The following is a 13,816-nucleotide window of genomic DNA, read 5'->3' as shown; positions in this document are numbered from 1 at the left end:
CTGCCCATCACAGTCAATAATATCTCTTGGGATTTTTTACAAATGAGTTTAGTGGCTCATATGGATTATTGTTAAGATGCTTTAAATTATAGGAAAACTCACTAATTTGCAAGTTAGTGTTTGATATTTCAAAAGTTAACATTTACTGACAAGTTTGAATTTCAGTGCTGCTGGACCATACCCCATGCCTGCTCCCTTCACTCATTATTTGTCAAGCATTGCAGATATGAAGTAGGCTGTTTTTGCACATGTGATAGTCTTACCCACTATGATCTAAGTTTTCTCCTTTTACCACAGCCTTGGCTTCTCTCCCAATCATAGGTTAAGGATCAGGCTTCAAAAAAATAATCAGGGTTCCAAATAACAGATTCTCATGAACTCCGAATAAACAAAAAAATGAAATTTACATTAAAAATAAATTTGCTAGGGGCACCTGTGTGGCTCAGTCAGTTAAACATCTGACTTCGGCTTGTGTGGTGATCTCATAGTTCGTGGGTTGGAGTCCCATGTCAGGCTCTCTGCTATCAGCAGAGAGACGGCTTCAGATCCCCTGTCTCCCTCTCCCTGCCCCTCTCCACCCCTCTCTCTCTCAAAAATAAATAAACATTTAAAAAAACAATTTGCTAGTCCCATATCCCATGGAACCACTAAGAGATCCTCTCTAAGCACTAAACAAGTAGATTGAAACAAATTCCTTTGTTATGAAGTCAGTTTTTCTAGTTTTCCTTTCAACATTCACCTGGAACCTTCTTCTTTTTTTCTTTTTTTAATGTTTATTACTTATTTTTGAGAGAGAGAGAGAGAGAGAGACAGGTAGAGAAAGAGGGAGACACAGAATCCAAAGCAGGCTCCAGGCCCTGAGCTGTCAGCACAGAGCCTGACATGGGGCTTGAACCCACGAACGGTGAAATCATGATCGGAGCTGAAGTCGGATGCTTAACCTACTGAGCCACCTAAGTGACCTGGGATCCTTTTTGACATTATGTTGAATGTTCAGAGCAAAGCATCAGCCCTGCCTTGCCTTTAAAAAGCTCTTCTCCTGCACTGGGTTGGCAGCATTCAATACGTCTGCCATCTAATCCAGCCGGGATGGAAGAGAAGAATGGCTCCTCTGCATTTCACTAGGGTTCAGTTTGCAGCCTTGGACTGAGCCGGTTCTGTACGCAGTCAATCCCTTTCATTGTCTGAGCCTGTGCTCATTATCGGCTTACAAGTTCATCTGAACTCAATCTTTTTCACATTTACACTCCCCTCTCCGAGAACGCCTAGCGTGTGCTTTTCATCAAAAGGCATGTAATGCTTGTTTGTAAAACAAAATGAAAAGTATTAATGAGTTGTGTAAAAGCTGTGGAATTCCAGGGTAGCAGATTCAGGAAGAATGCTCTCTCTTTAGCACACACTGTCGCTCACCTCTTTGGTACCTCTGTGGCTCAGTTAAAAACAGGAGTGCAAGAAGAATACTCAAGGAACAGAAAAGCAATGAGGTACATCCATCTGACAGCATATGCCTAGACAATGAAATTCAAGAAGGGGCCTAACCTCCAGGGGTCAAATCCTGGCTCTAACCACTTGCTAGTTATGTGACCTTGGGCAGGTTACCTCACCTCCCAGTTTTATCCTCTGTACAGTGGATGCGATAAAGTAGTACCTACCTTATCCCATTCTTCTGGTCCCATGTGCCTCCTTGCTATCCCTCTCTCTGGGACCCTCTTCCTCATATACCTCAATGGTTAGCTCCCTCATTTCACTTGGACCTCCATGAAAATTTCAGCTTATCAGTGAGGCACCCTGGACTTTATTGATATCCTAGCTTCTTTTTCTTCCTAGCACTTTTTTTTTTAAGTGTATTTATTTTTGAGAGAGAGTGAGCAAGCATGAGCAGGGAAGGGGCAGAGAGAGAGGGAGACAGAGAATTCCCAGCAGGCCCCACGCTGTCAGTGCAGAGCCCGAAGTGGGGCTCAAACTCATGAACCATGAGATCACGACCTGAGCTGAAATCAAGATTTAGACACTCAACCTACTAAGCCACCCAGGTGCTCCTTCTTCATAGTACTTCTAACCACTCCCGGAGTTATATGTTTATTTAATTATGTTATCCTGTCTCACTCCCCAAAAGTGAGATCTCTCTCATAGAAAGGACTTGTTTTTCTGATGAGTCTTCTGCACCCAGAATGGAGACTTGCATAAAGAAAGTTCTTAATACTTCTTGAATATTTCTTAACTGGAAGGTTAAGTGAGTTTGTATTAAGTGTCTTGATATAAATGTTCAGTATGGGTTAGTCATTGTGGTAGCTACTGTCACTCTTCAGAACAGAAAGGTAAGGACCCTTTCTGGATGCCCAGTGTGGAGACCTACTTATCATAGTGATGGTGGTCCTTACTTTAGGAAGAAATGCCTTGATCATCAGGTACATGCTGCGGACATTGAGATTCATCGAGAAGTCCCAGTCCTTCTCCTCACAGTCCAGGATGGTTCCATGATGGACAAAACTGGAAGAGGGATTAATCAGTGGGGAAAAATGATCATTTAGGATTTCTATTGTACTTCCTTATCATTTTATATTGTCATTTATTGACTTAGACCTTATGAAGATTTTAGCAATTCATAGTAACACTTAGTACATTAAGTTAGTAAGTATCCAACAGCTTAAGCTAAATAAATTTATTGGAAAACAACATCCTTCTTTTGAAAGAAAGGCAAAGGCTTGGGGCCACCAAACATAAGAAGCTCTATGGCAAGTGCACAGGAAATAGCAAAAACAATATCACAAACAAATGAGAATATGATACTCGCCCCGACTCCTATTTCATAAGCAACAGTGCCCTCAGGTGGCATAGATTTAACATTTTCAAAGGGAAATCAAATTGCAAGGGAAAACCATTGTCTCAACATCTCAGGGTAGCAAAGTAATATTGCTATCATACAGTTCTAACATATTGAGTAAACAAAGCAGAACAAAACAAAACTCTTAAAGCAACTTTCACTTCTTTTCCAGTCACACTCTTCTTTTTAAAAAAATATTTTTTAGTGTTTATTTGTTTTTGAGAGAGAGTGCAAACAGAGGAGGGACAAAGAGAGGGAGACCGAGAATCTGAAGGAGGCTCCAGGCTCTGAGCTGTCAGCACATAGCTCGATGCGGGGCTCAAACTCACGAGCTGTGAGATCCTGACCTGAGCTGAAGTTGGACGCTTAACCGACTGAGCCAGCCAGGTGCCCCTCAAGTCACACTCTTAAATAACCTTCTCATCCTTCGTATGACAGCAGGAACCCACGCTCTATTTCTATATCCCTTACCTTGCTGAGAATTTAATACATAGATATTCAAAAACCAGTTCTGCTAACTGATTTTTTTGTCATGGCTCTGAGTATATTCTCATATAAGGGATGAGCAGTTTATTTATGTAGCAGATTGTCATAAATTGTTGGTTTAATATCCACACAGTGTAACCTATGACAAACTATATATATATATATATATATATATATATATATATATATATACACATACACACACACACATTTTTTTTTTTTTAAGTTTATTTATTTTTGAGACAGAGAGAGACAGAGCATGAATGGAGGAGGGGCAGAGAGAGAGAGAGAGAGAGAGAGGGAGACACAGAATTGGAAGCAGGACACAGGCTCTGAGCCATCAGCCCAGAGCCCGATGTGGGGCTCGAACTCGCGGACCGTGAGATCGTGACCTGAGCTGAAGTCAGACGCTTAACCAACTGAGCCACCCAGGCGCCCCCACACACATTTTTTTGGTGCAGAAACATAATGATTAGGAAGAACAAAAATGTATTAGAAGGCTCTGGAATTTTTCCATCAATGCGGCAGTACAAATACAACAGAACATAAGAAAAGTGGAATGTCACTTAGTTCCTGTGTAAACCTCGGCTGTCCTCATCTCTACTGTCTCGCCTGAGCAGGGAAAGTCCCAGCACGAGCTGCTCCAGTTCCAGCCTCTCCTCATTCATACACAGTTCAGCACGTTTGGTATCATCTGCGTAAGTTCAATTAAGCCATTCTCTTTGTGCTCTATACAGAGATGCAACACGGAAACTTCTTTTGCTGGGTGGAATTCATTGTCCCAGTAAGAAACACTGAGCTTGGGATGTGTAAAGGAGTTGCTAGAATGCCATGCCAAAAAATTGGGAACACCTGCATTTCAATAAGCTGAGTACTTGGTTTCTGGTAAATATATTTTGCTTTAAAGACACCTACTGGAGGGGCACCTGGGTGGCTCAGTTGGTTAAGTGTCCGACTTTGACTCAGGTCATGATCTCACAGTTCGTGGTTCAAGCCCCGCATCAGGCTCTGTGCTGACAGCTGAGAGCCCGGAGCCTGCTTCAGATTCTGTGTCTTCCTCTCTGCCCCTCCCCTGCTCATGCTCTGTTTCTCTCTGTCTCAAAAATAAATAAAAACATTAAAAAAAAATAAAGACACCTACTGGAAAATGGTTTTTCATTTTATTTTATAAGTCTTAGTGGAGCGTCCACAGCCAGTCCATTGCTGTGAGCCTATGACCAGCCTTAAGATTAACAGGTTTGGATTAATACCAGTTCTCTTGAGTAGACCGTCATTTTCCTTAGGACTCAAGTCCATGTCCACTTTTTTTTTTCCTTAAGTTTATTTATTTAGTTTGAGACAGAGTGAGAGAGAGTGCATGTGCATGCAAGCAGGGAAGCAACTGAGAGAGAAGTGGGAGAGAGAGAGGGGATCTCAAGTGGGCTCCACACTATCAGTGCAGAGCCTGAAGGCCATGTTCACTTCTATGGCTGTCTTATTTGCTGAATCTTACTTGGAATAAAATTTGTCTAAAACCTAACTATATTTCCTAAGAAATATATTACGGTTCATGATGAACAATTATGCCTTATTATCAAAAATTTTTTAAAAGTTCATTTATTCATTTTGAGAGAGTGAGACAGAGCACGAGCCAGAGAAAGGCAGAGAGAGAGGGAGACAGAGAATCTCAAGCAGGCTCCACAATGTCAGTGCAGAGTCTGATGCAGGGTTTGATCTCACGAACCGTGAAATCATGACCTGACCCAAAATCAAGACTTGGATGCTTAACTGACCGAGCCACCCAAGTGCCCCTTACCAAAACTTTTTAAATAAAAGTCATATAAAACTTTCTGTAAGGACAGTGAAATGAAAAAGTATGAATTACCCAGCAACATTAAAGAGAACATCAAGTCTCTCAACTTCATTGGCAAACTGATCAATTTGTTTCTTCTTTGTGACATCAAGGGCCCGAATCTGAATACCTGAAAAACAAAACAAAGTACACAATTTATCTTTACTCATAGAAATGTTTAGCCTTGAAGATTTAGCTGTTCTGAAGTGTGAAGACTGTAGTATTTGTCCAGTTAGACTTCACAGGATTGTCGGCCATTAGTAGGGTCTTACCAGTCTTAAGAATCTCATTAGTAAAAATCTTGAAGTCCTCCCCATCCTTTTTTTTTTTTTTTTTAAGTAGGCTCCACAGCCAGCATGGGACTTGAACTTCCGACCTGACATCAAGAGTCGGAGGCTCTACAGACTGAGCCAGCCAGGTGCTCCACCTTGACCTCTATAGTAGATGCTTCTCAGCAAACCAGCAGCAATACCTGCAAGTGGGCTCATTCTAGTCCCGTCTTTCAACCCAGAGGTTGAATCACTGCTACAGTGATGCTGAATTCTGTCTGAGGGGGAAGGGCAGGAGCAGTGGGATAAGAGATGGTTTCTATTTGTGCATTTTACCTTTATGTCAATTGTATTATCGACTAGAAATGACTTTGCGGATCACAGGTACCATCACTTATTTCTGGACCAAATTCCAAGAAGAAATGACAGGCCACAAGAAGGGATGAAAACACTAGCCATGAGAGAGTTGGCATGGGGTCTGAAGCAGAAACACTGTACTAGCTACTAAAAAAATATGCTCTAATGCTTTCATTAAGCAGCAGTCATAATTTTTATGATTTAAAAAATATATGGTTTATTATTCTATTCTTCCCTTTTGGATATAGAAAAGAAAGATTATAAATAAAGGGAGGACTAGAATGGAGTTTCAGAAGGACTTTCCTTTCCTCTGTGCTTTTCTACGACAGCAGCTTCCCTTAGATTTTGTTGAAATGATAACTCAGTCTAATTCAGTTAACTAATTCAGTGAACTAAATTATGTTTGATCATGCAACCTATTCTATTTCGCTGAAACAGTTAACTTTGAAATGAGTTCTACGTTCTGATTTCTTTCTGAGTAACGCCAATTAAAGCCCTTTGACATCGGAGTTAGATTCGGTGTGGTACAGTAAGGGGCAATATGCACTTGAACAAGTTAATCTCTTATAGTTTCTGATCGTGACATGTGATTTTAAGGCTGAGCTGTCTCCAATATGGTGGCCACTAGCCACATGTGGCTGGCTACTAAGCATGGATGGGAAATGCAGCTAGTCTGAACTGAAATGTGCTGTAAATGTAAAATACACATGGATTTCAGAGATTTAGTGTAAAAAATGTAAAATTTTCTATTGTAATGTTTTACAATTGCATATGTTAAAATTATAATATTTTGGATACATTGAATTAATTAAAATACATTATTAAAATTAATTTCACCTGTATCTTTTTACTTTTTAAATGTAGCCACTAAGAAAATTTACACTTGCACATATGGCTCATGTCATGTTTCTATTGGACAGCGTCTCCCCCAGAGGGAGGCAGAGAAGTGGAAAGTCATCATCAAAAGTTAACGTAACAGGGGCACCTGGCTGGCTCAGTTGGTGGAGCATGTGACTCTTGACCTTAGGTTGTGAGTTCAAGCTCACCATTGACGAAAGCTTACTTAAAAAAAAAAGTTAGGGGCGCCTGGGTGGCTCAGTCGGTTGAGCCTCCGACTTCAGCTCAGGTCACGATCTCGCGGTCTGTGAGTTTGAGCCCCACGTCAGGCTCTGGGCTGATGGCTCAGAGCCTGGAGCCTGCTTCCGATTCTGTGTCTCCCTCTCTCTCTGCCCCTCCCCCATTCATGCTCTGTCTCTCTCTGTCTCAAAAACAAATAAATGTTAAAAAAAAAAATTAAAAAAAAAAAGTTAACAACTATTAAATTTTCACATGTAATTTTGTAATTGAGTACTGAATCCTTCAACATTTTGGCTAAATAAAAAAAATTTAAGCATACATCTTAAAATTTTGTTTATACATTTAAATGTATAGATTTTTGTCTGTAGGTTCACAGAATACAGATTTTTAAAAAATGTTTATTTATTTTGAGAGAGAGAAAAATAGAGAGAGGGAGAATGCAAGAGGAAGAGGGGCAGAGAAAAAGGGAGAGGGAATCCCAAGCAGATTCTGTGCTATCAGCATAGAGCCCAACATAGGGCTCGGTATCACAAATCATGAGATCATGACCTGAGCTGAAATCGAGAGTCAGATGCTTAACTGACTGAGCTGCCCAGGAGCCCCACACAGAATATAGGCGTCATAGCAGAGAAAAAGGCTCTAAAAAAGGCCAGCAGAACCGAGCAGCTAAGGAATTTTCTTTCAACATGTGAACAATATTGCTTTATAATACCTTGTAGATTGTGAATCCCAAGTTCAAAGTGCTGAGTTGCTTACCAGGGTACTTTTCCAGTTCCTGAAGTTTGGACTCATTGATATCTGTGGCTATGACTTTGGCACCTTCTCTTGCAAAAGCCTGGTAGACACAATGTACAAATAAATCCTTTGTTTATTCGATTTGATTCCATTCTCATGAGTGGAAAGTCATTTAGCCTTTCCCCCCTTATCTTATTTTCATTGTTTTACCTATAAAATAGGTGGAATTTTAAGCTCTCTACTCTCATTTCACCCTTCCCATTGTTAAAATTTTTACCATTAATTAGAACAACATGACATACATTGTGCTTGTCATCTGACTTTATGCCTGTAAACATTATCAAATAAAAGAGTGTTTTTAAAAACTAGGACTCTGTTACTGACACCTCTCAAAATACTATTCTGTGATGTGATAGCCTGTATTTCATTTCTGAGCTAGTTCTTATTATTTTCCATTTTTTACTATATCCCAAATAATAAGAGAAAATGCATTATTTTCACACTTTTTCTCCTAAGACTATATTACTGTTTTCATAAATGTCAAACCATACCCTATTATACTGTAAGTGCATTAATGAGTTCAGGTGTGGGTTATAATGCACAAGAAGTTGATATAAATTAGAAGGTGAAAGTAACCTGATAGTCTTGTATCTCTAGAGTCCTACATCTGAATTGACAATTACAGAAAGCAATACATTCCTGTAGGTCCCCTGCAGTAAATATATTATCGTGCAGAGAAACTGAGGCAGAGAATTAAGTTTCTCAGAGTCCAAGGTTATCATTGATGTCGCATAATAAACATGTGAGGTATTCATTCCTTCACTTGCCCTGGGTCAAGGCTAGTGAGTTTTCTTTTTGTAACTGCAAACAACAGAAGCACAAAAGTAAAACAAAACAAAATCAAAGCCAAAAACAACCAAAAACGAGAGCAGAATTAAATAACCACGGGCTGTGTCCACATAATTTAATACCTCAAAAGTTAGTAAGCTAACAAGAAATAATAACTTACTATGGCAGCTGCCCTCCCAATCCCCTGAGCAGCAGCGGTCAGGACGATGATCTTCCCATCAAGTCGACCCATCATGGAACCTGTGGTTCAATCTAGAGACATGTGTATTTAGTGGCTTACACTGCAGCATGTGGTCCTGTGCAGTGACACCTAGAATGAACTTAAAGGCAGCATTTCTGTACAGACAGTCCATCAACTGAATTCTCCAAGAATGCTGACTCTAGATACATAGCTTTGTAAATCAAAAACATTTAGCATAACCCATTGAAGTGATAACCGGCAACAGACAGACACAGGACTTCAACCTACCATTTGGTTTCTTCACTACTTAGAGAAGACAGCCTCTGATACTGATATAGCAGGGGAGGAGTCCTTCCCCTCACTACCACCACCATCCTCCCCACTCTCTCTATACACACTTTTTTTGGCATTGTATGTGTCCTTACTACTTGGGGCTGCTTCCCAATTTCTCTGCTATAAATTTTTGTTGGGGTTTGCACTATCAATTGTCCATGGCTTTTCCTTCTCCCTTGGAAAGATTTAGTGGTTGGCCTCAGAGAGTCATTGAACAAAAGAACTGGAAAAATAAAATCATGTCCAACACTCCCATTTTGTAGAGGGGAAAACTGATCTGACTTGCTCAAGGTCACAGAGCCAGTTAATGACAGAACCAGAACTAAGCTCAATCCTCCCGACTCCTTTGCTATGTGAAACTCCACTCCACAATGCCGCTGATCCTCTCTTAAAGTAGGGACGCTTTATCAGATACCATCAGTAATTTTCAAACTGGAGACTGAGAAATTCTGACATCGGGAAAATAAGATACGCATAAGATATCTGGTGCTTGGATTGTAGATTCTGGGATAAGAGGAATGGCTCATGACGAGATTGGGGGTGGTTAAGAGTCAGATGATGATCAACTGAGGCTGTCTTCAAGGACCTGGGCGTCTTTTCTCACCCTGCTGCACTTTATGGCTGCCTCTGATCTCACACCAAGTCACAAAATGACTACTTTGTCCCAAGGCATCTCATCAGCATTCAGGCAAAAAAAAAAAAAAAAAAAAAAAAGGTGGGGTGGTGGTGGGAAATAAAAGCCAAAAAAGCCTTTCAGAGAGTCCTCACTTTCTAGCCAATAAGGAAGCCCTTGCCAAACATTTCAGCCTACATTTCACTCGCCAGCTCTAGCAGCAAAGGCTAGGAATTTGAGAGTTTTGTTTTCTGGCCTCTATTAAGAGAAAAGCTGGGGGAAGGGGTGCGTAATTGGGTGGGTACCCAGTGAACTTACTTAAATAGTACATGTACAGATAACCTACACGCTCACTGCTCAATTACCTGCCTAAAAAAATACAGGTAACTAGCTAGTCTTGCCTAAAGGGCTCACATGATCTAGTGCTATCTTTGTGAATATATCTCTGCTGTCTTCTGCCAACCTTGGCATTTTGCTGTAATCAAGCCTTCACACTTTATCTAAGCTCGGAATGCTGAGCGGCCAGTTACTCCTGTGGATAATGGGCACTGAAGGACTGATGAAACGAGTGCAACACAAGAAGACATGTATTTTGGAAAGATCACTGGAGCAGACCTTGGGGAGTGGGTGGTTTCCTTGGGAGGGTGCTGCGGGGGCCTGAAGGGCCGGGCGTGAAATAGCAGGGATGGGAAGGGGGGGCTGGATGAGAGAAGCATTTGAGACGTGACACAAGGCCTGGTCACCAGTGCCCTATCTTCGGAGAGATCATGTGGTCTGCGCCCTGCCTCGCGGCCGCGAATTAGGCCTGCGGCTTGCGGGTCCAGGAGAGGACCTCGTGATTCGCGTGGTTCTCGCGGTCTCCGCACGCCCACCCGCACGCTGTGAGACCTGGGCGCGAGTGCACACCACCACCAAAGCTGACTCTTTTCTGGGGGACACGGGGCTCTTTCCGGGGCCTTGCGGACCCTCCAGTCACTGCACTGCCTTCCTGCCCGGGGAGGGAGGAGGGGCTCCCTCGTGGTCTGACGGCCAGTTCCCTCTCGTTTTCTCTCACACCAGCATTTCCCCTTATAACTCTCCTGCACGTTTACCTCTGTCTTGGAGTTTTCCTTCTCCGAGGGCCAGACGAACAACCCGCTCCAGGGACCTGCTTAGAGTCTCACTGATACTCTCGTATTAAATCTGCGTTTGTCATGCGCCAGAGAAACTGAGCTTTTACACTGCCTGACCTACTCTGATGCCATGGATTTTCGCTATTTATTTTGTCTTTATTCTTACACGAGTGATACGTTTTCACTTTAAACATGTAAAAAGTTGAGAGATATAACCATATATAGTATAGAAAGTAAGAGAATCCAATCATCTCCAACCCCTCCGCCCCCTCCCCCGAATCCTGGGCGTGGTGTATTAAAAATCGATTATTTTACACCTCTGTCAATTGCTGGCTTCAGGAACATGACACTGAAGGCACACACCAAAGGTGTCTCTAGTAATCTCTGACACCAGGGGAAAGAAGCACTTACTATTGAACAATTGCTGGAGCACAGAGTAGCCACTTTGCTCACTCTGATATCTCCCCTAGCTAGCCTTGGCTTTCTGGGACCAGATTTTGGGGCTAAAACCTGTTAGAATAAACTACATTATTAAATATAAATGGATTTATTTGGGAAAATGAGTGCAAACGTGGCCTTAAATGGTAAAATCCAACGTGAAAAGCACATTGAAAAACTAATATACCAGAGTTTCAAACTTGTTAAAAAACACACCCTTACCCTGACCTAACTGACCTGCTAAGATTAATGTTGAAATAGGTAACTTGCAGAAGAAAGCAAAAATCTAAACCTCTTCTTTTCCCAGGCTAAAATTTCATTTAAAAAATATTAGGAAATCTTACTTTAGAGCAGCAAGTGGACGCCGTCCTCCAGATCCCCGTGCGAGGAACAAACTTGAGACCTTTGTGCAGGAGCAAGTCAGGCGCTTAAAGATGCATGTTGGGATTTGTAGTTTCGTTCAGTTTTAAGGAGTCTCACGTTTTCATACTATATACGTGTGTGTGCTGCCATCTAGTGGAGCTCATCTAGAACTGCTAACTCCAAGGAGAAGGTGAAAACTGGAAAAGCCCGCTTACAGCTTACTTAGGATGTGGAAATCATTTGCTTCACTTTAACGGGTCTTTGTTGTTTGTTGGGGTCTATTATGCGCTCTTCTAGGATATTTAAATTTTAATGAGTAAGAAATTTCACATGAAAGAGAGCAGGGCAATAAAATCGAAGGGCCCTAGATCATTTAAGATAGTGGAGGCTTCCTTCCTGGCCCTTCACCAAGATTGTTTTGAGGGAGAGAAATAAAAATTCTCTCATTTTAAGGCATAGTTACGGTTGTTTCGTCACAGTCTACTCTAACACTAGTACATATTTAGTGGCAGAGTGCAGGCATCCTGACTACCCAGAGGAGGCAGGGTCCAGGCAACACTTCAAGCTTCACAGTGTGGAGGAGGTGTGGAGGCTTGAAAGGGAAGGACATGTTGGGTAGGCGCAAAAAAAAAAATCAAGCTCGGCTGAAGAGAACAGATACTAGAGATTGAAAAGAAAGGATGAGGTCATGTGTGCTAGGCTTAGTCATTCATACTTATCAGGTGTGTAATTGAGCAGGGTGATTGTGTAGGTTATTTTCTGCATGTACTATTTAAGTTGGTTTACTCAACATGCACCCACCTCACTTTCCTCTGCCTTTTATTTTATAAAGGTCGGAAAACAAAACTCTCAAATTCCAGCCTCTTTTGCTGCTAGTGCTGGCCAAGGAAACACAAGCTGAGGAGGACTTCCTTCTTGGATAGAAAGGCAAGGCCACTCTGAAACGCTTTCCATTTTTGCCCTTTCCTTGCTTTTCCCTGGAATGCGAATATTCCTTGGGACATGGCAGCCATTTTGTGACTTGGTATGAGGTCAGAGGCACACATTAAGGACAGAGCCCGGTAAGGGAAGGAACCTGATGGTTTGAAGACAGCCTCAGTGCCGCAGCCCTAGACTAACTCCTCTGTGCTCCTTATATGAGAAAAGGTTAACTTCATTAGATTATGTTTTTCTCCAGGTTTTTTTGTCTTTGGAACCAAGTATCTTCATAACAGTCATGATGGTTAAGAACAAAGACTGCGGAGTCAGAAAGACCAAGGTAAGCCCCACATCTTTTCACTAGCTGAGTAAGTAACAACTCTCCAAACCCCAGTTTTCTCATCTGTTAATGAAGGTAACCATAGCACCTACCTCAGGCATGTGAGGAGGGACTAGAGGCACGTACAGATACCAGCGCATTTGTTACATTTTTACTTAATAAACATTAATGATTATTAAAATTCAATTATAGTAGATGGCAAAATTTGATTTTAAAAAATCCCTGATCTAATTTCTGCATACATCCACATACAGTTTATGGTAAAACTGTCCCTCATTGCCTACGGTAGCTTCTAATGGAGTCTAATAATCTCTAATCATGCCCAGCTGTGCTCCTTGCCTCAATGTCTTTCCTTTAACTTTTGAGGATTTTAGAACGGATTTTATATGGACATGAGAATTCTCTAATCAAGGCCAACTCTAACACTTTCTTGGTGCAACTTTCTTCTGACCCCTTTGTCCCCAGATTTTCAACAATAATGCCTACTCTGTGATAGCCTAAGTAACATGGTGTTGTAAAAATTTGCTTACACATCTGTATTTTCCATGGACTAAATTTCTTCAAGGCTAGGGACCATATCTTTTTCACCCTTATATTATAGCAATCAGCATACAGTAATTTGTTTTCCAACTAAACATAAATTTCACCAAGGCAGTATCTTTTGGCGCCCAGACCAGTGACTGGCACACAGTAAACGACCATTAAATATTTGCCTAGTATGAATGGCAGGCTCTCAGTTTTCTTGAATATAAATCTGCCAGGCTCTCAAGAAAATGTTTCCTATGAACAATAATCTATTTGTCTTCAGTCTTGGCTTTATTTTCAGTGTTTTATTTTATTATTTTATTTTATTTTAGTGTTTTCTGACCATATTACTGCTTTTTAACATTCTTGCATGTTTCATTGTTGACTTTTGTCATTATCCTTTCACAGCCATTCATCATGATATTGAAACTCAGATCTCAAGAGTTTAACAACATTCTGAGAGAGATGTTGACAACATGGAGGAAAAGGGAGTCCCACCTCTCTTTTCCCCCAGACACTGATTTAAAACACTAAATGAACCAAAATACCTTCTTAACCTAACTAA

General features: G+C 41.3%; 1 protein-coding gene across 1 annotated transcript in view; it reads right to left on the bottom strand.

The window, feature by feature from the left end:
• BDH2 (3-hydroxybutyrate dehydrogenase 2) overlaps positions 1–11,863 on the bottom strand; it is a 28,484-nt gene extending 16,621 nt beyond the window's left edge. The window contains exons 1-5 of the mRNA XM_007080947.3: positions 11,450–11,863; positions 8,589–8,680; positions 7,601–7,679; positions 5,175–5,271; positions 2,382–2,490 (exon numbers count right to left, since the gene is read on the bottom strand). Of these exons, the coding sequence (XP_007081009.1) occupies positions 2,382–2,490; positions 5,175–5,271; positions 7,601–7,679; positions 8,589–8,663 (360 nt within the window). The 5' untranslated portion in view covers positions 8,664–8,680; positions 11,450–11,863. The remainder of the gene's footprint in view (positions 1–2,381; positions 2,491–5,174; positions 5,272–7,600; positions 7,680–8,588; positions 8,681–11,449) is intronic.
• Between the last annotated feature and the right edge of the window lie 1,953 nt (positions 11,864–13,816).

This window comes from Panthera tigris, chromosome B1 (assembly GCF_018350195.1).
Source record: "Panthera tigris isolate Pti1 chromosome B1, P.tigris_Pti1_mat1.1, whole genome shotgun sequence".
NCBI lineage: Eukaryota > Metazoa > Chordata > Mammalia > Carnivora > Felidae > Panthera > Panthera tigris.
This window is presented reverse-complemented; position numbering and strand designations above follow the sequence as displayed.